Raw genomic sequence first — 23,076 nt, forward strand, 5'->3', positions numbered from 1 at the left:
AAAAGCCATCCAAGTTGATAGCCATCACTGTGGGAACAAGTTCCACAGCTGAACTTGCATTGTGCGGAGAACTACTTTCTTTTATACTTCCTGAAACTTCCAACATTAAGCTTCATTGGATGTTCACAAGTTTCTGGTGTTTTGAGAGAGGGAGAAAAACTTTATTTTATATAACGTCTATTGTGTCACTGCTTACTCCCCTTACTCTCTAAACTAAAAAGCTCCAAACTGGTTTCCAACAAATATTTCCAAAGCAGTGTAAAAGAGGAATATTAAAAAAACCCCTACGTATATAGCAAAAACAAATAAATGTATACATAACCTTAACAAAAAGTTATTGAAAGCATCAAATTACACAAATAGTGTTTATAATATAAAATGACCAAGTCGCTTTCAGAAAAAGCCATTTTTAAACAGTAAGTTTTTAATCATCAGCTAAAAGCAAAAATGCTAGGTGGTTGTCCATTCGATTCGGAGCTGGTTCTATAGATCCAGAGCCATAGTGCTAAAGGCCCGATTTCTAGATCCACATCCACACCATAAATATAGAGTTCTATCACTTGAATAGCCATGACTTTCCCCAAAGAGTCCTGAGAACTGTTGTTCTTTAAGGGTACTGAGAGTGGTTAGAAGACCTCTATTCCCTTCACAGAGCTACAAGAGCTGCATGCAATCCCCAAAGGATTACCCCTTGAGAGGAAAAAGGTTCCCCAATTATGCTGTGTACACTCATATTTTTGCCCTTTGTTTTTTCAGGCAGGGCGCTGATTCCACCCAAGATGAAGTCGCAACCTCTGCTTTCCTTACTGTCCAACTGGATGAGGAGCTGGGAGGCACTGCAGTGCAGGTATTGCCATCTGGGCCAGTCCATGTGGCTTAACTACAAATGGGTTCAGTTAGATTGAACTGAAATAAGGGGACAAGAAACGAAACAGATCTGTTAATGCCAGAGCTTGTAGCATACTACGAGAGATGATGAGTATGTACCTGTGATCATTGAGGTTTTAAGACTACAGAACTACTTTTAAGACTGCTTTCATGCAGTGCAAAGTATAACATATGTGAAAAAATCCAGACCTTTTAATTAGAGCAAATGAGAGTGCTAACAATATAAGATGAAAGGTTGCCATACGTCTGGAATTTCCTGGACATACCTGGAATATCACAGATGGAAGCAGTGTCCAGGCAAAAATCAGCCAAATGTCTGGGAAAATCCAGACGTATGGCAACCCATGTTGGTGGTGTCATTTTTGCCGATTTTTCTTAAAAGTAGCTAAAAGCTAAAGGTTTTGTGTCTGATTTTTCACTTTGTGAAATATGGCAACCTATAAGACGAAACCTGAATGTTGAGCAGATATTTCAATAAAAATTGTCTGCCCAGATCAGGAAAATCGACAATAATTAAATTATATGGGGAAAGTATTTAGAGAGATCACAAGAAACAGAAAAGAGATGGGGGTCCTCTAGACCAGTGGTTTTTTGTAGGTGTATTATGCAATATATAATTGACACAAAGAAAGTGGATAAGTGGTGGATTTATACTGGTTCCACTTTTTCAGTTATTTTGCAATGCTTCCCCAAGGTTTCCACATTATCATCTGGACGGGCGCTGTTGTGCAACAAAAGCAGGAGAAAAAAATAAACCAGAATATTTGTGGTATAAAAGTTACAAGATTCCCGCATAAAGTTATAGGGCACACACTGATTAAATTAATCAGTATGTCTGCCCCAAAAGCTTCACAGGTACAAATAGTACTGAAAGTGGAGTCACGTGTAACTCCCCAGATACCATCGCAAGCACAAATAAACATGAATGCAGAATCAGGAGAATGTCTGGAGGGCCCTTAATGTCCAGTTAGCTGGCTGTTTGGTTAAATGGCAGATGATTTGCTAGCTTTTAACTCCTCCTGCTGATTCACCGCCCTCAATAGTTTTGTATGCTCCGTGGATCCTCTGGTCTGTTTCCATGGTAGCTGCACATCGCAGGCATTCTGATGGTAGGTTGATGCATGACAGAGCTTGAGCCCTCAGGTGTTTTCTTCCTCTGTGGAGTGACCATGGCCTCTTTTGTGATAGAAACGAGTGGTCCAGGGCAAAGAACCGCCTCATCTCATGAGCTTGTTCGGTGGGAAACCTCTGATTGTGTACCAAGGTGGCACCTCCAGAGAGGGAGGTCAGACAAATCCTGCGTCCACAAGGCTCTTCCAAGTCCGGTCTAGCACGTCTGGCACTACCAGAGCTGTGGAGGTAAGTGACCTGTTGATACCTGTTGATCATGGACAGGCTTCATAGCAAGGCCTTACTTTTGGGGCCTTCTCATAGTCAGTTGTTCTTTTTTCACCAGCTGCTTTCTTAACTAGTGTTGCTGTCAAATTCTGTCTAAATAAAATTTGGGGTTCCATTGATGTGGAATCCTGTTCCAAAGCAGGCAGCCACCTAAATCCAACCTGCTGTTCTTGGAACAGGTGTGTGTTCAGCCCAGGAAAACTGGTTTACACTATTTGCAATCTGAGCAAAATAAGCATGCACAAGAGCTGTTGCTCACAAAAGACTACAAAACCATTGCACAGTGTGAGTTCTGTGCAAGTATGTGTGTGCAATAAAAAAAAATATTGTGAAGAATATACGTGGTTTTTAATTGGAGCGAATGGCAGTGTTGACAAGATGGAGTTTGAAAAATGAGCGGGCAGCCTTGGGTTTCTGCTGGAAAAATGAACCACAGTGACTTCCATTTTTGGGATACTTGACACACCATGCCCAAATGTTCAGCTTTAATTTCTCAAAGCTAAGTCTGTTTTAGGAAGAGCATTTGGGCATTGTATTGCCTATGGCTAAATTATTCCAATGGAATTTTGTGACTACCTTCACTTACGTTCTGGAATACAGTCATACCTCGGGTTAAATATGCTTCAGGTTGAGTGCTTTTGGGTTGCACTCTGCGGCAACCTGGAAGTAACGAAGCCCGTTTCACTGCTCGTGCACGTGCAGACGGTCAAAATGATGTCATGCGCGGAAGCGGCGAATCGTGACCCGCAGACACGGGTTGCATTCGCTTCAGGATGCGAACAGGGATCCGGAACAGATCCCGTTTGTATCCAGAGGTACCACTGTAATTCTACTCTCAAATCCCAAGCCTCCTGTCACTCCTAATGCCTGGTTGCCCAATGTTCCTCAGGGAGTCAGTGTTCTGTTTTTCCAAATGGCCTCTGCCTTGTTGAAAAGGCAAGTCGAATTGGCACCTCTAAGTTCTGTAATGTTGGGGAAGCCACTGGGTGGCTAAAAAGTGTCTGTGCTGGCAGCCCTGATGGCAGGCTTACATTTGTCCCTTCACAGGTGGATGCGGCTGCTAAGGAGCTCAATTCCAACGATGCCTTTGTGTTGAAAACCCCCTCTGCTGCTTACCTGTGGGTTGGCAAAGGAGCCAGCGAGGCCGAGAAGTCTGGGGCCAGAGAGCTACTGAAGGTCTTGGGAGCACGTGCAACCGAGGTTGCTGAAGGCGGAGAACCAGGTTTGAAGTGTGGACCATCCACACATCAGAATGCTTTATTGGTTGTTCTGTGATGCTTTCCCTAATGTCATAGCTGCCAACTTTCCCCTTTTTTAAAGGGAAATTCCCTTATTCCGAATAGGATTCCTCGCAAGAAAAGGGAGAAATTGACAGCTATGCCTAATGTTACAGCATTATTGCTCTTTGGAGGGCCATTCTTGTGCTACAATGCAACAAAAATGCAGCCAAAAACTACCTGGGAATACTTGTGGTAGGAAAAAATAAATCAGGATTTTTGCAGGAGTTTATGGGTGTGCATCAACTGGAAACAAAGCAGCACGTTCACCCCTAAAGTCTTGCAGGTGTAAACAGTCCTGAAAACAGGATTGTGTATCGCTGTCCTAGTACCATCACCCCACATGGACATTGGGGTGTTTTTAATTTTTTTTACTGATAAATTTAATTGTTTTTATTATATATATATATTTAAAAAACATGCAACCTGCTTAAGAGGTTTTGCTGCAATTGAATGATACATACATTTTGTTAAATAAAAATAGATAAGACCATGAACATCAATCATCATGAAAGAAGAATAAAAAAGACACGGGGACAGGCCATAGTTCCGATTAAAGGCACTGGGGTTTGCATGGTTCGTTTCAGGTCCTAAAGCTATCACTGCGCTGTCTCAAAGCCAGAGGCAGCCACTTTGTTCCTGACGATGATGGCAAACCTGTATGTTTGGTTCCTTTCCTGTCTTGCAGCTGGTTTCTGGGAAGCACTTGGTGGAAGAGCTGCCTATCGCACCTCCCCACGGCTAAAGGACAAGAAGATGGACGTTCACCCACCTAGACTGTTTGCCTGCACCAACAAGAGTGGGCGCTTTACTGTGAGTACCTCATGCATCCAGGGCATTCCTGAGAACTTAGACCACCTTCAGGCTGTCAGTATTTTTCAGGAGAGATGCAGGCACATACCAAGACATTTTGGTTTGTGCAATTACAGTGGATTAAAATGCACTGGTTTGTAGCCAGCTAAACTCATTGGAACTAATGGACCGAAGTTATTCATGTTCATTAATTTTAATGAGTCTGTTCTTAGTAGGACTAACATCGGATGAACCCCTTGTCACCCTAGCACAACAAATCCACTTAAAAAAACCCCAAGACTGTTTTTGGTTAGGAAAGAAATCGGAAAATGCACAGAAAAGTGTGGGATGAATGTCTACACACCACACACACAAATATGGACAAATGCTTATTGTTGCGTATCTTCCCCACACATAAATCTCAGCAAACACTTAATGAAGACTAGATGTAGTCTAACCTCCGCACAAGCTTTGTGCAAGGAAATCAGGATGAGTGTTCAATGAACTGGTTGCACATATAGTCTAATATTGAACTGCATTGAGGAATTAAAACCAAAGGAAGGTTTTGGAGGACAGTGGCAATGACTAGTACAGTGTCAAGGGCTGCTGAGTCTCTGAAGGTGTGCTTAAGCCAGCGAGTGAGAACCTGTGGCCCTCCAGCTGGTAGTCGACTACAAGTTCCATCATCCTGGACAATTGACCATGTGGTCTGGGGCTGATGGGAGCTGTATTCTAACCACGCCTGTAGGCCCTCACCTTCCCCATCCTTAGCTTAAAATAACCCAGTCTCATACCTGCTTGGCAGACAGGTGTGTGGCACCTTGTTGTGTTTGCTCAGTGATGAGGGAAAGTTACTCTGCACATGTCCCCTTTCCTAGGAGCCAATCCACAGTCTCCTTTGCGATGACTTAGGCCAATCAGGGTGAAAGGAGGTGGGTCAGCCTCTAAGGATTGGCTCCCTAGGGTCACTCTGAAGTAGGCTCCTGGGAAGAACACTGTGCAGGACAAATCTAAGCATTTAGGAACACCAGCAACACAAGGTGCTTCAATTTCAAGAGAATGGTGTTCAGGTTCTGTTACGTACAATGGAGCTTCAGGGATAGCGCAAGCCTCTTTGTGCAAGCTTCGGTTGTTTGTCCCCTTTAACATATCACCCTCTTAAATATTTGGTTTAGATTGAAGAAGTACCTGGAGAGCTGACCCAAGAGGATTTGGCCACAGATGATGTGATGCTCTTGGACACCTGGGACCAGGTATGTCACTATCTCTTCGCTAGCAATCAGTTCTTTTTGTGCTCCATATCAAGGAGACCAGTGTGGAACAAGGGAAATTCAAAATAGAGTCACATTCAGTGATGCACCATGAGAGCCAGTGTGGTGTAGTGGTTAAAGGTAAAGGGACCCCTGACCATTAGGTCCAGTCATGGCCGACTCTGGGGTTGCGGCGCTCATCTTGCTTTATTGGCCAAGGGAGCCAATAAACACAGCTTGCGGGTCATGTGGCCAGCATGACTAAGCTGCTTCTGGTGAACCAGAGCAGCGTACGGAAACGCCGTTTACCTTCCCACCAGAGTGGTACCTATTTATCTACTTGCACTTTGACGTGCTTTCGAACTGCTAGGTTGGCAGGAGCAGGGACTGAGCAACGGGAGCTCACCCCGTCGCGGGGATTCGAAACGCCAACCTTCTTATCAGCAAGTCCCAGGCTCTGTGGTTTAACCCACAGCGCCACCCACACCCTTCTGGTGTAGTGGTTAGAGTGTTTGAATAGGATCTGGGAGATCAAGATTCAAATCCCTACTCAGCCAGAAAGGCCACTGGGTAACCTTGAGTTGGGCACAGCCCCTCAGCCTAACCGACCTCACAAGATTGTTGTGAGGATAAAAGGAAGAAGGGCAGAAGTATATGCGTCGCCTTAAGCTCTTTGGATAAGACGATGGGATATAAATTCAATAATAAGGATGGGAGGGAGAAAATTGATTCAGGTCACACTTGAAGGCAAACCTAGTTCACACTTTCTGAAACAAAATGCAAACTGAAACACAGCCATCCTTCGAAAGAGACATCACTTTGAATTTTGCAGCGCAGGTTTCCAGCCAAGTTATGTGTACAAAAATGTATATACTGGGGTGAAGTGTGCCTAAAAACTAATGAAAATAGCATACAATATTAGGGGGAACTACCTTGCAAAGATATGTATATTAGACAAAATTACATTAAAAGCAAATGTACCGTAGTTTTCGCTCCATAACATGCGTTTTTTTCCTCCTAGAAAGTAAGGGGAAATGTCTGTGCGTGTTACGGAGCGAATGCTTCCCTCCTCCGTGGTTTCCAGCGGGAGAAGAGCCGCTGAATGGGGAGGAGAGAGGGACAGAGTGCCTGCTTCTTTAAAGGAGCAAAGCGGGAGGGGAGAGGAGCCGCTTACACGAGTGTAAGCGGCTCCTGTCCGGTTGGCTCCTTTAAAGCAAAAAGCAAGCAGGCTCTCTGTATCTCTCTCCTCCCGCTTTGCTTTTCAGCTCGCTAAGGGCGGGGGGGGGGGGGAGAGGAGGGAGAGAAGCAGAACCTGCTTGCTTTAGGCTCCTTTAAAGCAAGCAGGCTCTCTGTCCCTCCAGCAAAGGCTTTCAGCTCGCTAAGGGGGGGGGGAGGAGGGAGAGAAGCAGAGCCTGCTCCACGCGTGCTTCTTGTCCCTTGAGTGCTTTTCCTTCCCTCTCCACTTAAAACGTGGTTACAAAGCACAGATCCACATGGATCCTCAGGATTTTTGCACTGGGTTACCCCAAATTCACCATCAGATCACATAGCATGTCCATGGCTACAGTTTGCACCCAAAAAATCACGCACCCACTGTTGCCTGGGGCTTCAGTGGTGCAAAAACGTGGTTACAAACATGGATCCACATGGATCCTCAGGATTTTTGCATTGGGCTACCCCAAACTCACCGTCAGATCACATGTCTGTGGCCACAGCATGAACCACAAAAATCATACATCCACTGTTTCATTTAGAATATTTTTTTTCTTGTTTTCCTCCTCTAAAAACTACATGCGTGTTATGGTTGGGTGCGTGTTATCGAGCGAAAAATACGGTATATATTAGGATAAACTTGCACTAAAATGCTGATGAGCTATCATGAGGACTTTAAAAATGCAGAGAGCAGAACAAGACAGGAAAAATGAGACCCCCAAACAGACTCAACCATCCCTAGTTATGAAATAAGCTTCTTTATACCAGCCGGTGGGAATCACAAGTGGGGATACGACTGTTTTCATCAGTCAGGTTCATAGGCGTAGCCAGGATTTTTGTTGAGGGGGCAGGACTTTTTTTAGGGAGGGCTGTGATGCGATTGGTGAGTTAGTAAAGTATTTTTATTTATTTACTTGTTCTGGGGGGCAGCTTCCTGCACCCCTCTGGCTACACCCGTGGTCGGGTCCTGCTTGCACCCATGGTCGGGTCTGATTGGTCACACTGTGACAGTGCACATACGGATGTTAACGTTTCTCATTACTTTTTTTTAAAAGGTCTTTGTTTGGGTTGGAAAAGATGCAAACGAGGTGGAGAAGACAGAGGCTCAAACATCAGGTAGGATGGGTATACACCTCTCATTTCTGGATTCATTTCTCACTGACCAATCAGGCCATACACATCAGCACGTACTAAAGCCACACTGAAATAAGTGCATGCAGAATGCATTACTGAAGGGAGAGGGAAGGGTTAACCTCACCCTGTATTAGGGCCCCAGCTAACGGTTGCTCCAGTTATGGCTACACAGTTGCTTCAGATATGTGGGCCAGCAGCGGCTTCCTGCTTCAGTTATGCTAGGTATGTAAACATACAAAAGGGAGGGAGGGGAGCTTAGCTAGCCTTATAAGGTAACAAATTGTAACTCGGCCAGCTGATTGGGGAAACAAGCGTGTGCAGCCGGGTATAAGAATGCTTGCTGAACACAATATAGGGGCCGCCAGTCTTTGGAAGCTATTCCGCTGGCTGCCTCTGCGCAGACTTGAAATAAACTTTTTCTCTGTGAAACCACACCCTGGTGTTCCTTGACTCCTTCACACTCCAGGCAAGGGTACGAGGCGGATGGACCCAGACCCATAGGTAAAGAAGGCTACATTTCCATAAGGTCTAATTCTAAAGAATTCCATAACAGTGGCCACATTCACACCATACATGTAAAGCACTCCGATACCACTTTAAACAGTTATGAGCTTCCCCCAAAGAATTATGGGAGCCCCATCGCCATTGGCCATGCTTGCTGGGGCTGATGGGAGTTGTAGTTCAGTAACATCTAGAAGGCCCTACAGCCATCAGAAAATGACCCTCAGTCCATCATCTGGAGACCTCTTTGTTGTAGCCTCTCAAAATTATTATTCCATTTATTAGTCACATTTTTGCACTCAAGTGCCTCAAAGCAACATACACAGGGAAAAATAAAGCAGAGACATTAGAATTAGACACAAACAGCGAAATGAAACAAGCCCCACCCACCACACTTAAAGCATGGTCACAACAAAGACCACAGACACATCTAACTACCCTCACAATTAAAAAAAAAAAGAGTTGTATACAACTTACGTTCTATTCAGAGTACACCCACTGAAATCAATGGATCCAAGCTAGCCATGTTAATTATCTACAGTGGTGTGTGTTGAAATAGCACTAGCATTATATGCAGGCTCAGAAGCCTGGATAAATAAGAATGTTTTAGCTTGGCACCTAAGAACAGACAGCAATGGCACCAGGCATGCTTCCTAGGGAGCCACCACTGAAAAGTCTTTCTTGTGTCATTGCCCTCTGCACCACCCTCAGATATAGAAATGGATTCACAGGGTCCCTCCCCATGTCCTCATAGTCGCCAATAAAAGCTCATTGATCCCTCTTAGGGGATTGCCCCCTTAGGATCTCAGCAAGAGGCTCATTTTCTCTTGTGTTCTCTTCTTTTTCGTCTTCACCTGCATCTTTACAGCCAGGAGATATATTGAGACCGACCCTGCCAATCGTGACAGAAGAACTCCCATCACACTCATCAGACAAGGGTTCGAACCACCCACCTTCACTGGCTGGTTCCTTGGCTGGGAAGATGATTACTGGAGCACTGATCCTCTGGATAGGGCCATGGCCGAGCTGGCTGTGTAAAAGGAACAGCTTTTCTTTTTTAAATACATATATAAAAGTTTGGTGCCTTCACTGCCTCTAAAGAGCTACTCCTTTCCTCTACCACCAGCTGCAGAATTATGTCACTCTTTTTTAAAAATAATAATAATAATAATAAATAGCCTAAGTAGCTGTGCAGTACCTGAATCTCACCATGAACTGTACTGGCTTTTCTGCTGCTTTGAAAATGGTCTTTAATAAAGCTTATGTGGAAACTCAGAAGGTTTGTTGGTTTCAGATAAAACTTATTGAGAGACGCTGGGGTCTATGTCTTCCAGGAATCATCCTAAGAACATATGTAGAGTCTGGCTGGATCGAGCCAGAAGTCCTGTTCTCACTGTGGTCAACCAGATTCCCCCTGGGGGAATCTGTGTAGGTGGTCATCACTACTGCTTGTGGTAGAGTGTTATAAGCCTCTTGCCAAAGTCCTCACCAACACAGGCAGGGTCGCAGGTGCTACACAGTCCAAACAGACAGTCTTGGTCTAAAGGTTATCCAGAAACAACATCAGGAAGCAGTCCAAGGTCAATATCACATGGGGTTCTTCTAGCAACCACATGGGCCACATTCACACTGTGTATTTTAAGCACTACGATACCACTTTAAATAGTTATGGCTTCCCTCAAAGAATTGTGGGAGCTGTAGCTTCTCAAGAGTGCTGAGAGTTATTAGGAGACCCAGTATTCCCCTCACAGAGCTTCAACTTCCAAAGTTCCCTGTGAAGAGGGATTGATTGCTAAACCACTCTGAATTATAGCTGCCTGAGGGTGAATAGGGGTCTTCTAGCAACTATCAGCACCCTCATCAAACTTGCAGATGACACCAACTGGGAGGGGTAGCGAATGTCGCTAAAGACAGAATCAGAATTCAACAGATTGGAGAGGTTCTACATATAGGCAGGAAGAACCAGATGCACAAATATAAAATAGGGGACATCTTGCTTGCCAGTAGTACATATGAAAAGGGGTCTTAGTAGACCACAAACTTAACATGGGTCAACAGTATGATGCAGCAGCAAAAAAAAAACACCAAAAAAAAAAGCTATTCTAGGCTGCATCAAGAGAACTATGGTGTCCAGATCAAGGAATGTAATAGTCCTTCTCTATTCTGCCATCGTCAGACCACACCGAGAGTACCATGTCCAGTTCTGGGCACCAACATTTAAGAAGGATGTTGACAAGTTGTAACGTGTGCAAGTTGTCATCAGTGACATTGGAAGAAGCAATGAAGTCATTACTTGGTATTCTCAAATTACGGAAGAAAAACGAATGCAACTAACATTTTGCTTGAAACATGAGAAGAAGTTCCACATGTCCACAACTGAAGAACTTGAAGATGTCGTCAGAGATATTTGATGAGGGAGAAAACCTCTCCAAATGCCTCATTCCCTGAACACCGAAAACTGATACTTTAGTATTGTTGTTTTTCCAGTGCTCATAACTTTATTTCAGTGGCATGTATGTCTACGCTTGAACCAAGCCAAATCATTATGAATGCTCAGTAAACATCATGTTCAGTGGTAGAGCAACAGCTTTGCATGCAGAAGGTGCTGGGTTCAGCAGTAAATGGTCTGATACTGTAAAAAGCAGCTTCCCACATTCCTTTGCTCCTATTTAATTCATCCTATTCTTCAGAACCACAGAATTGTTATGTTGAGGGGGAGGACATAACTTGGTGGCAGAGCACATGATTTGTATGCTAAAGGTCTCAGATTCAATTCCCAGCATCTCCAAGTAGGGCTAGGAGAAAGCCCTCTCTGAAACCCTTGGGAGTCTTTGCCAGTCAGTGCAGACTGTACAGAGCTACATGGATCGATGGTCTCACTCAGCATAAGGCTGTTTCCTATGTTCCTAAGTATCGCTATGTTGGAGATGAGAGAAAGGGTGTAAGGATGGCAGATTGAGAATATATTGTCCATCATATTTCTACTTTTATTCATATTTTGGGATGAGGGGCAATGAAACAACAAAATGTAAAACTTTAAAAATAGGCAAATAAATAAAATCACTTCATGCACTTAAAAGGAATCTAGCCTCCTGTGAAAGAGCATCTCCCTGTGCATCAGTGTCCTGAGTTAGCACTTCATTCCCACAATGCCTTGCAGCTTATCTACTGTTAGTGGAATATGACAGTCTGTTGACTGATGACAGTCTGTTGATTGGTAACGCTGGCGTCCTCACAGGTCCTGGTCTCCGTCTTCAAGCAGTGAACCTTGAGAGACTTGGGAGATTCAATCATGACAACAGAAGATTCCTTCACAGTCTTGGGGCTGGTCCTTTCACTCTCTCCCACAGTGACCTGAAAGAGATAAAATCACAAGGCCAACAAGCCATTTGAGGCCCTATGCTACTAGGATAGGGGAGGAATTCGATTCAGGAAACAACTTAATTTGTGCTTTCCAAAGCAATAAAAGTATCAAATGGCACGCATCTCTTGACATTCACATTTCTCTGAATTTCGCAATGCAGTTATCCAGCCAAGTTGTGTGCCTAAAATGCATACATTTGGTGAAGACAACATACAAAATTGCATTCTATTAGGGGAAACTGTTTTTCAAATAATGTGCTTGTCAGGCAAAATTACTTACAAAAATGTATATAATAAACCTGCACTCCATAGCTGATGAATTTCCATGAGGGTTTGTTTTTGTTTTTTTAGCGCAAACTGATATGAACATGAGTGGCTGGGAAACCTAGCCAGATGGGTGGGGTATAAACTATTATTACTACTACTACTACTACTACTACTACTACGATCTTCTTCTTCTACTACTACTACTACTACTACTACTACTATCTTCTGGTCCTTCTCAGGATTTTTTTCACCCCAGAACAAGCAACACATGATTCCAAGGGGGTTGACTACAAACACACTGGTGGCAGGAAATAAGGAAAGAAAAAGAAAAGACTGAGCACTGTCATCCTTACACTGGCAAAACACCAGATAGTGCAGATTGAGTGATGAGCTGTTGACCAGGGGATTCCCAATAACATTTCTGGTTTTGACCAATAAAAGCAAGAGTTAAAGAGCTGATCAGGAAACTATTTTGAGCTGCAACATTGGGTGGGGGTGGGGAGATCCACACTGTCAGTATTTTGAAGCTGGGATTCAAGTTCCTATCTGGTGGGGAGCTTCATGGAAAGCATTGTTGTGTAATGCAATAAATCCACTTTGCCATCCAACAGTGGAGGTAGAACATAACTGTCCTGGCAAGTAGCCATTTAAGTACCTGACTTGGTACAGCTAAGGAAGTATTTAAGAGAAACTTGATCCTCAAAAGCAGGGGGTGGCCTGCACAGAGGCTACAGTTCCCAGATGAACAGCCCCCATGCCATTGAATCTTTGGCTGTATACAAACTAAGCCATTTCCTCCACAAAAATGTTGTTTCTCTCAATCCAGAAACATTCCTGCTCAACATGCTGCTGCTCTCAACCTAGATTGATTCTATGGGAGGGCTGCCATATTTCAAAAAGAGAAAATCTGGACGCAGAAGTTGTTGAGCTTGCCAAAGAAGCTTGCCAAGCCAGTTCCTTTGACCAGGTAATGGCTTTGGCTGGCTAGTTAAGTACCACAATTTAGCATATCCAAATAAGTTGCTCTGTGCTATAGAACAAATAGGTGGGCCTTTCCCACACCCTCCTCTCACGTAGCTGGTAGTTAGAAGAACAAAGGCCACAGTTGGTGGAGTATGAGAGAGCTAGAAGGCGAAGGACACATAAGCATCTCTTGTTCTGTGCCAAGATCTGTTGCAGTATTAATGCTGTGAGCCCCTTCATCCTATGCTCAGGTTGCATATATGTGTAAATAAAACTATATATCCTTAAGATACCACAGTCTCCTCTAAACCTTCATTCCAAGGAAACTGGGCCCTAGTAAATGTGTGTGGACTATGCAGAAAAAAGCAAGTACTCCATGTTGTGTGTACCCAGCCTTAGTTTTCTTTTGTGGCTGCACCACTTTCCATGCGACAGTCCCACCATCTTAACAGGCTATTATTAACATGCTATTATTCCATCTATTTGTTGCTTTCCACAAAACAGCTTCAAAGTGACACACAGTAGATACAGAGTCTCCTACCTTTACTTTTGCTTTCACATCATTGATCTCCACATGCTCCACCTTTATGCCCCAGTCACCTGTGGTGTTGTTCAGTGTGGTCTGTTCAAAAAAATGTGAGGGAAATATAGTAGTCAGCCATCAGCCATTATACATACTGTATAGCAATTACATGAGCCATGAAACTCAACAGAACAAATGAACAGGACTTAAGTCACACACTAGATATTTTGGTTTTTCTGCAATTAAAGTGGATTAAGGCACCCTGGCACAACAGATCCATTTTAAGAACTGTAATATTGCAGTTAGGAAAGTGGCGTCTAAATGCACTAAAATGTATGAGATAAATGACTGACTAATGGGAAGACATAACCACCATGCAAGTAAATCAGGATGAAAGCTCATGGTCGTATAACCTCGCAGCTGAAACAAACAAACAAACAAGCCCTAGAGCAAATTGCTCAGTAAAGATCAGACATAGTCTAACCATGGTATAAGCTTTGTTCAAGTGTTACTTGAAAAAAAATGACATTCAAATCAAGAGTTCTTAAAGGCCAAAGTGTGTGTGTGTGTGTGTGTGTGGTAAGATTTTGTAATGTATATTAATGTGCAGGGACAGGGACGGTCCCTTTTAGTGGATTTGGATGATCTGAGTTCTATCTGTGTTCATACCTCCTTTATAGAGTTCTTAATTCTGTTACCCCCACACCCTGAAATGGAAAAATGGGCAAATTTTAGAAATCTGTTCAGATATTTATTTGATGTAGTTACCTGAGTAAATCCCTTAATGAAGGTATTTATCATATGCCTGTCCAGAAAGTTAACATTACTTCAAAATTTATTTGCTGTAACTAGATTTTGTTTTCCTTTCTATGTAGCTTATACTAAAATGTATCTTGTTTTCCTGCATGTTAATAAAATAATATAACATTTAAAATAAAATATTATTTTAAAACACAGAGACTTAATTCTGAATAGACATGTATACAATTGCACTGTAAGCTTATTACACTGTATAGTGGGTTCTTAACAAGTACCTGGACAGAAACATGCTTTAAGTCTCTTTGCAAAGTTTTCAGATTTTGCATTTGCTGTTTGATTATGGGAATCTTTAACATCCCCCTCCACTTATTTTGTAGGAGTATTTGTGGGAAATAACTTCTAGGAAACACCTGATTGCAGATGAATGCACTACAAGAAAAATGAATCCTGCTTGCTAGCAAAGGGCAAACTACAAGGACTTCTAAAAAATAAGTCAGAAGTACGAAAAGTGCGCTAAAGGGGAGAGGAAAACCGGAGCTCTTTAGGACCCCAGGGATTTCTGTTGCCTGGTGTCCACACAACTCACTTAACAATCAGAGCTCTGACTTCAATTACTGGCTAGAAACACTGATAGGCAGGAGCAGCCAGGCTAGTTCAGTTCACAGCAATCCTTAGAAGGGGGCCTGCACATTTTGCTTCATAACTTTCTTTCTAGAAGGCTAGAGACTTTTTTTAAAATGAAAAGCTCAGAGTCTGAGGCACCTGCCTTGCGGGGGGTGGGGTGCTCCAATGAAGGCCTTGGTGGGCACCAGGTTGGGAACCGCAGCTTAGCCATACCTGTATAGTATGTGCAATTTGTTCCCGGTTGGAGATGATTTCAGATAAGTTCTTAGTCCCCAAAACATTCTTGAAAGTGGTTTCAGCCAAGAGCTGAGTGGCCACGACTGCTTCAGTGGCATTTGTGACAGCAAGGATGGGATTCTGCACTCGGAAATAAATCACACCATCCGCATCCACAGTCATTGGATCTTTGGTAAAAATCTAAGGGAGAAGCAGCAGTACGGTAAGGAAAAATAGAAAAACTCCAACATATAAGAATGATAAAGAGATGTAAAGTGTTTTGGGGTTTTTTAATTGAAAATATTTTGGGTAAGCAAGATATAGTGAAAAAGGAAATACAAATGCATTAAGAATACAAAATCCCCCACTACAATTATACTTGTCTAATACAAAGGTATATAAATGACATTATTATTTTAATACATATAGATCTATTTATAACCTATTATATTTTTTATAAATGCTTTCCAAATATATTTATTCATACATCCATTCACATGTTGCAAGAGTTGCCATGTTTTGTATCTATTGATTAAAGGGAGCCATAAATTCATCTTTCCAGTGGATCTATATCAGTCTTTTAGTCACAGCGAGGGCACAGAGAATCCATTTACAATCACTAATTGTCAAATTCCATGGATACAATTAATAAAATACCATGAAGTAAATAATATTCTATTCTAACAATGCTAGCTTCCCCCTCTAAGAAGTAATATTGATATAATCTAGTACTCTCTCCCCAAAACAATAATTATTATTAATTAAACTTATTAGTCACTTTTTAAAACAAATGTAACTCAAAGCAGTAGGGACGCGGGTGGCGCTGTGGGTAAAACCTCAGCGCCTAGGACTTGCCGATCGCATCGTCGACGGTTCGAATCCCCGCGGCGGGGTGCGCTCCCGTCGTTCGGTCCCAGCGCCTGCCAACCTAGCAGTTCGAAAGCACCTCCGGGTGCAAGTAGATAAATAGGGACCGCTTACCAGCGGGAAGGTAAATGGCGTTCTGTGTGCTGCGCTGGCTCGCCAGATGCAGCTTGTCACGCTGGCCACGTGACCCGGAAGTGTCTCCGGACAGCGCTAGCTCCCGGCCTCTTAAGTGAGATGAGCGCACAACCCTAGAGTCTGGCAAGTACGGGCAGGGGTACCTTTACCTTTATCTTTAACTCAAAGCAACTCACAGCAACATATACACTAAGACCAGCATAAAACAGAGCAAAGAAAAATCTAAAAGACAACCACATTTTTTAAAGGCAGCATTAAAACATCCCACTCACTCAAAGAGGCCACAAAGAATTAGAAGCCAATGGCTTGGTGGAAAAGAAATGCTTTTCTCCAGCACCTAAAAATACGTAATGATGGTATGTTCCAGACCTCCTGAAGAAGGGCCTCAGATGGCAACTGCAGGGCCCAGGTTGCAGGACCTGAACACAAAAGCAGCTCTCTTCACTTGTGATTCACAGGAACTGGTATGCAAATACATATACTGCCTCTGATAACCTTATCCCCCATGATTGTGTCTAATTGTCTTTTAAAGCCATCCAAGTTGATGGCTGTTACTTCCTCTTGGGGGAGTCAATGCCATAGTCTCACTATGTGCTATGTGAAGAAGTCTATCCTGACTCTTTCAACATTCAACCTCACCGGACGTTCCCAAGTTCTAGCATCATGAGAAAGGGAGAAAACATTGGTTGGGGCTGTCAAGTGGGAGTTGTACCGTACTTTTCTGTGTATAAGACTATGGTTTTTTTACTGAAAATTTATGTTTAAAATAGGGGGTCATCTTATACATGGATAGTGACTAAGGGTGACGTTGGACTGGTTGATGCTGTGAGCCAGAGATGGTATTCAGCGTGTTAGTGGTCGCTGTGGCAAGGGGTGGTGTTGATTGGGTGTTGCTGCGGCAACTGGGCGGGCAATAGGCTGCTTCTGCCAGTGGGGGGACAGACATTAGGAGGCTGTTGCGACACTCGAGTGTTAGTGTCGGCCAGGTGGGTGAGTTATTTTTGGCAATCCCCCCCTTTAAAAATCTCAACAACTCTGTGCAATCCTCCACAAAAAAGTTCAACAACTCTGGACAATCTCCTCACATTTGTAGTCCCCCAAAATAGGGGGTGTCTTATACATGGGGGGGTGTTATACATGGAAAAGTACGGTATATCCAGCAGATCGAACTAGTTCACATGAAGAGCCTCTTTAACCCTCACTATCAAATAGTTCAATGTATCCCATTTCTTCTAGGACTTTTGTCCAGTTAAGGCCCAGTTAAAGCAGGGGTGGGGAAACTGTGGACTCCAGCTCACATCAGGAGAAGGGAATAAGCCTGGGAAGCGGACTACTTACTTCCTGGAATGGTATAGTAAATGACTTTGTCCTCATGTCCACTCTGATAAGGGTGTCTGTGCAAGGCAAAAGGAAATGGATGCCTGCAGGAACAGAAATGACAACCGTTCAACTCACAAGAGGTCATATCACAGCAGTAAGGAAACCCTTTTCAGCCCGAGGGACATGTTCCCTTGTAGGCAACTTTCAGGGGGCTGCATGCCAGCGGAGGTTGGGGCTGCCACCCTCTGGAGAGGCTATAAACAAGATGGCAGGCCAACTGAAGTTGGCTCAAATAGACCAGCCTCCACTGCCTTCATTTCATTTTCATTTAAAAACTAGGACACTCCCAGGTCACTTGTTTATTGAGCACTGTTCCACCAGGAGGCTAAACAACATTGACTCTTTAGTTCCCTGGCTCTGGTGCCACCTACTGTTGATCTCTCTATCTTCCATCCCAAGGCAATGGCACCAATCACCACTGGGTGCAGGTTCAAGTTGGTAGCCCTGTTGATTGAGGCCAAATGAGTGACTCTTGTCCAAGAAGTACCAGCTCAAAGCTCCTTCGGCAGATTCATGGTCACATCCACACCATACACTTAGGGACACTCTCTTGCCGCTGTAAGGATCATGGCTCCACCCACCCACCAATAATCCTGGGAACTGTAGTTTGTTAAGGATGCTGAAAGCTGCTAGGAGATTTGTAACATACTACAGTTCCCAGGATTCTCTGGAGGGAGCCATGATTCTTAAAGCAGCAATTTGAATATATGACCTAACCACAATCAGGGGGAAGAATGAATAATTGCAACTAGCCTTCAGGGCATTCCCATGAAATTGATCAGCATTAATGTTCTGTCACATGTTGGAACTATAATATGAAACCCTCACCTGGTCCTTTTGCACCTCCTTTTTGTATGCGCCCCAGTCTTACAACGATAGCTTGCTCGTATTCATAGACAACCTGTTATAGGAAAGGGGTGGGGAGTCACAGGTTGATTTCCATCTTCTACATTTCAGTCGATTTTTGTGGGGCTTTTGCACCTTTTACGAAATGGGGAGGAGGAGAACCATGTGCACCATGTAGAGGTCCTTGGAAGATAAAGGCGGTATATAAATGAAATAAATAAATAAATAAATAAATAAATAAATAAATAAATAAAGCCCTATATAAGCTTGGGGCCAGGATACATGAAATATTGCCCCACTCCTTATATATTCAGTTGGTGACTGAGCTATGCAGGTGAGGGCCTCTTGGAGATGCCACATCATCAGAAGGTCCATCCTGCACAATATTGGAAATGGGCCTTTAGTGTTGTGGCACCTGCCGTTTGAAATGCCCTCCCCTTGAATATTTGACAGGTGCTGTCTCTATCTTTTTGGCACCTACAGAAGTCCTTCTTTCAAAAAGCCTTTTAATTTGAGATCTTTCCTAATTTTCTATCTAGACGCATATTAAAAATGCTGTGAAAATACTTTTTAAAAAACGTTTTGAAAAATATATTGAATTTGCCATAGCACACCATCACCGTCTAGTATCACAATTGTATCATGCACTTTACAACACACTTAAAACTTTGCATCTGTAATAGCAGAGTCCCTGGTCTGCATCTGTACTACATTAGAATTGCCTTTAGTTTTCAAGATTTTTGCTTTGTTTTATCACTTATTGTTTGCCCCCCCATGGCTCCCCTGGAAGGAAGAGTGACATATAAATTTCATGAATAAATAAATAAAGATTTGTGCTCATTGTGAGATGCTCAGGGTGGCTAGATGCAACCCTGCTTTTAATATTGTGGAAACACTATTTGTGTGGGCTGGTGGGACACTGCTTCATGGTACTAATCAGTACCATGTTTTGTTAACTTCCTCCTGAAAACTAGGGTTCAAATCCTAATTTGACCATGAAGCTCAGTGGGTGATCCTAAACCAGTCACTGCCTCTCAGCTTAACCTACCTCACAGGGTTCTGGTGGGGATTAAATGAGGATGGGAGAACCATGTATGCTATCTTGAGCTCCTTGGAGGGGGGAAAAGATGCGGTATCAGTGCAATAAATACATATATATAAATAAATAACCCCACTTTTGCTGAACTACAGCCCCTTAAGACAACAATAATGCAGTTGCACTGGGGAGGCATCGCAAACAACTTTTCATTTATTACTTTGTTTTTACCCTATCCTTCTCCTTGACGGGACTCAATGTGTCTTATAAATAAAAACAGATAACTAAAATACTGTAACCAGGAATAAATCCATCACTAACACTCTGCCCTGCCACCTCTGCCACCAGAATCAGCACTAATTTCTGGCAATATCTCATGACACATGAGAGATCTCCACCAGCAGCAAAGGCAGAGCAGCGAAAGTGTCAGTTAAGGTGGATGGCCAAGCCAGGGAGCGGCAGGCAGTGCACACAATGGGGTGAAATGGGATGTGCAGCCCTTGTGTCAAGGGCAAGTTGCAGAATACAACTATGATAAAATACCAGATGGGCACATATATTTTCACTGTATGAGCTTCAATCTGAGGGCTCAGAAAAAAGAAGAAAATCCGAGTGCTCAGCTGTATGTGAGCATTCAATTTAAGTAAGGAATGCATCTATTCTCCTTTTGGGGAATGTTATTAGCAGGAACATTCTTACCTCTATACACAGCCAGATGGATATGGGAAAAGTCAAGAGTGCGAAGATGAATGAAAGGATAACTAGGAGCCACTCGATTGGCTGGAGGTCTTGGTCAGGCTTCTCTGGAGGGGCTGAAAAGGACATGTACATTTGGAAGTAAATATAATTCAATTATTTTTCTCTTTCATTCTCTCCCTCTCTCTTCCATATCTGGCAGGGAGGGAAATTCTGTGATCCCCATAAATTAATTGCACCTGTGTGTTTTATATACATTTACTTAATGCAATATATGTTTATGAGGCTGCCTGCTTATTGTGCATTTGTGCTATCACAACCAAATTCTGCATGATGGCTCATGGAGCAGGTTTTTGTCTATGTTTGGACACCATTGGATGCCACTTTGAATCAAGACGGCGGGCTGAGCCTTTCAAAGCCGCGCTGGTTTTAACCCTTGATTAAAAAACTGTACTGATTTCAAAAGTTCTCTGGAAAGATTGATGGCTAAGCCACTTGGACAATTTCACTCTGTAAGGGGGAAAAGGGTCCTCCTGACAAGTCTCAGCACCCTAAAAAAACTTCACTTCCAAGGATTTGGGGGAGGAGGCCCACTGTTTAAAGTGGTACGGTACTGTTTTAAATGTACAGTGGTACCTCGGGTTAAGTACTTAATTTGTTTCGGAGGTCCATTCTTAACCTGGAACTGTTCTTAACCTGACGTACCACTTTAGCTAATGGGGCCTCCCGCTGCCGCCGCACCGCCAGAGCACAATTTCTGTTCTCATCCTGAAGCAAAGTTCTTAACCACAGGTACTATTTCTGGGTTGGTGGAGTCTGTAACCTGAAGGGTATGTAACCTGAGGTACCACTGTATAGTGAAACCAACACCCAGCAAATCTACCAGTCAAATTAATTTATTGCCGCTGAACTTTTGCTGTACTCAGAGCACACCATCAATCCATCCTTCATCCAGTCAGCTAGTTGCTCAAAATATTACCAGGAAATCCAGTATCTGCCAGCACTGTGGAGTGGGATTTCACTTCCTCAAAGCAGCTGCTAACCCTAGCCTATAAACTCCACTCTTATATGCCAGGGGTGGCCAGCTCCCAAGAGGCTGCGATCCACTTTCCTTACAGCATTCAAATAAAGCCCAGGCATGTCCAAAGTCCGTTTCGGGGGCCTAATCCGTCCCGCTGATTGGTTTAATCCAGCCCCTGTGGCAGTTTATTTCGTGAGGTAAAAGCCAAAAAAAAAACCCTCAACAACTCCAATCCTTAAAAAAGGTCAACAACTTTGGTTGGCCCTTCGGTCGGCCCCCACAGCCCTTCACTTCATCAAATCTGGCTCTCTCAAATTTGGACACCACTGTAAGCGGTCTCAAACTATTCTGAAAATACTTCTTCCATAGTCTCTCCTTCAGGCTGCTGCCATTCCCTGAGGACAGCAAAATAAATTCCCTTCCTGAGGGCGGTAGTAGCTCAGTGATTAGGGGGACACTTTGCACATCTTCAGAAACCCTTATTCTTCCCTCTGTTTCACCCTGGATAAGACAGAGCTGCCTTCAGGATATGATTACGTGCTCCTGAGACCAGGAAACTATGTGCATGCTTAAAGGGTAACCTGGTTAACACGCGGCGCCGCAAGTAACAGGAACAGGAAGAACAAGTGAGGATGGGGGTTCCTCTCGCTTGGGGAAGGCAGAAAACCTCAAGGAGAAACCCACTTTCACAACAAAGTTCCTTTCTCCTTAACGGCGAGGCCCCTTTTGGTCGCGATGAAGCACGGCAAGGCTCAGAGGCACGCTAGGCTTTATTGGTGTGCGTTGAGGGAGAGCGGGAGGTTTAGCCCTGCCTGGGTTTCTAAGCAGAGGAGCTTTTCACGGAAGAGAAAGCAGACTGTCGCCCCCTTCCCCAGATCTTTACACACGCAAGCCCGCCTGCCCCAAACTGCAAATCCAGTCGCTCACGTGGCGGAGCATCGACGACTTCCGTCTTTTCGGAGACATCCTTCTCTCCCTCTGTCATGAGGGCTACCGACTTGACCAGCTCCGCACGCACTAACCGACCAAACAGGATTCCTGCACAGCGATTCGAGGACGGGGCGCCAGCGGTTGCTCCAGCAACGCTCGATCCGTCAGTTACTCGCCCAGGTCCTAGTGAGCAGGCTGCGAGGCCTCGGCTGCTTCATTCTGCCCGCACACGGATTTCTTTAAGCAAAGCAGTCTGATATACAGTGGTACCTTCAAGTTACAGACTCCGCTAACCCAGAAATAGTGCTTCAGGTTAAGAACTTTGCTTCAGGATGAGAACAAAAATCATGCTCTAGCGGCGCGGCAGCAGCAGGAGGCCCCATTAGCTAAAGTGGTGCTTCAGGTTAAGAACAGTTTCAGGTTAAGTACGGACCTCCGGAACGAATTAAGTACTTAACCCGAGATACCACTGTATATCCATTTACCAGGACTGTGGCCCTTGGTATCAGTAGGTCCACCAGGCCTCAGAAGGCTGCTGTACAGACTGACCTTTAAAGGGCACAGTTTTATACAGATTACTTAGCCTTGCAATTTAAAATAAATTTAGTTGTTTCAGGTTTTGTGCTTTTCGTTTTTTTCTATCAGACATCTTTTTTCTTTTCTTTAACTGAAGTTAGAAAGTTGGTGGTGTGTGCAACTGTGCCTTTCCCTAGAGCACAAAACAGCCCTGCAACCACAGGATGTATGCCTGAGACTTTTCTAATCCCTGGATCCAGCAAATGTTGAAATCTAAGCAAGGTTTCAAATACCTGGAATAGTTATTCTAGCTTCCTGGTGAGGTAATGGCCTAATTATGTGCCCTTAAGGTAACAGAATTAGGGACATGGATCGCACTGTGGGTTAAACCACAGAGCCTAGGACTTGCCGATCAGAAGGTCGGCGGTTCGAATCCCCACGACGGGGTGAGCTCCCGTTGTTCAGTCCCTGCTCCTGCCCAC

At 43.8% G+C, this 23,076-nt stretch overlaps 2 protein-coding genes across 6 annotated transcripts in view; one reads left to right on the plus strand and one right to left on the minus strand.

The window, feature by feature from the left end:
* The window catches only part of GSN (gelsolin), a 60,840-nt gene extending 51,110 nt beyond the window's left edge, over positions 1-9,730 (plus strand). For all 3 annotated transcript variants that reach the window (XM_080990716.1, XM_080990715.1, XM_080990714.1), the window contains exons 11-17: positions 757-847; positions 2,077-2,247; positions 3,334-3,508; positions 4,252-4,376; positions 5,531-5,608; positions 7,873-7,933; positions 9,321-9,730. In XM_080990716.1, the coding sequence (XP_080846842.1) occupies positions 757-847; positions 2,077-2,247; positions 3,334-3,508; positions 4,252-4,376; positions 5,531-5,608; positions 7,873-7,933; positions 9,321-9,490 (871 nt within the window). In that variant the 3' untranslated portion in view covers positions 9,491-9,730. The remainder of the gene's footprint in view (positions 1-756; positions 848-2,076; positions 2,248-3,333; positions 3,509-4,251; positions 4,377-5,530; positions 5,609-7,872; positions 7,934-9,320) is intronic.
* Positions 9,731-11,418: 1,688 nt separating this feature from the next.
* On the minus strand, positions 11,419-22,976 carry LOC308468497 (stomatin-like). Of its 3 annotated transcripts, XR_013981696.1 has the most exons (8): positions 22,046-22,976; positions 20,131-20,243; positions 18,378-18,450; positions 17,508-17,590; positions 15,094-15,368; positions 14,238-14,275; positions 13,587-13,667; positions 11,752-11,806 (listed from the first exon to the last, which is right to left on the minus strand). XR_013981696.1 is itself a non-coding variant. In XM_080990717.1 (7 exons), the coding sequence occupies exons 1-7, from the start codon at positions 22,131-22,133 to the stop codon at positions 11,624-11,626; spliced, it is 825 nt and encodes a 274-aa protein (XP_080846843.1). In that variant the 5' UTR covers positions 22,134-22,347; the 3' UTR covers positions 11,419-11,623. The 3 variants fall into 3 exon arrangements, 2 of the variants coding, with proteins under 2 accessions (XP_080846843.1, XP_080846844.1); XM_080990717.1 differs by lacking the exon at positions 14,238-14,275 and having other exon boundaries at positions 11,419-11,806; positions 15,165-15,368; positions 22,046-22,347; XM_080990718.1 differs by lacking the exon at positions 14,238-14,275 and having other exon boundaries at positions 11,419-11,806; positions 15,165-15,368; positions 22,076-22,342.
* Between the last annotated feature and the right edge of the window lie 100 nt (positions 22,977-23,076).

The sequence above is a fragment of the Podarcis pityusensis genome, assembly GCF_964106645.2.
Source record: "Podarcis pityusensis genome assembly, chromosome: Z".
Classification (NCBI taxonomy): domain Eukaryota; kingdom Metazoa; phylum Chordata; class Lepidosauria; order Squamata; family Lacertidae; genus Podarcis; species Podarcis pityusensis.

Bases quoted from the DNA above. Each gene is read 5' to 3' on its own strand.
- LOC308468497 (XM_080990717.1), bottom strand. From the start codon at position 22,133: ATGACAGAGGGAGAGAAGGATGTCTCCGAAAAGACGGAAGTCGTCGAT. The intron at 20,244-22,045 runs GCGGGCTTGCGT...TGTCCTTTTCAG, and splicing joins GGATTTGCAGTTTGGGGCAG to CCCCTCCAGAGAAGCCTGAC. The intron at 17,591-18,377 runs GTGAGGGTTTCA...CTGTTCCTGCAG, and splicing joins AGGAGGTGCAAAAGGACCAG to GCATCCATTTCCTTTTGCCT.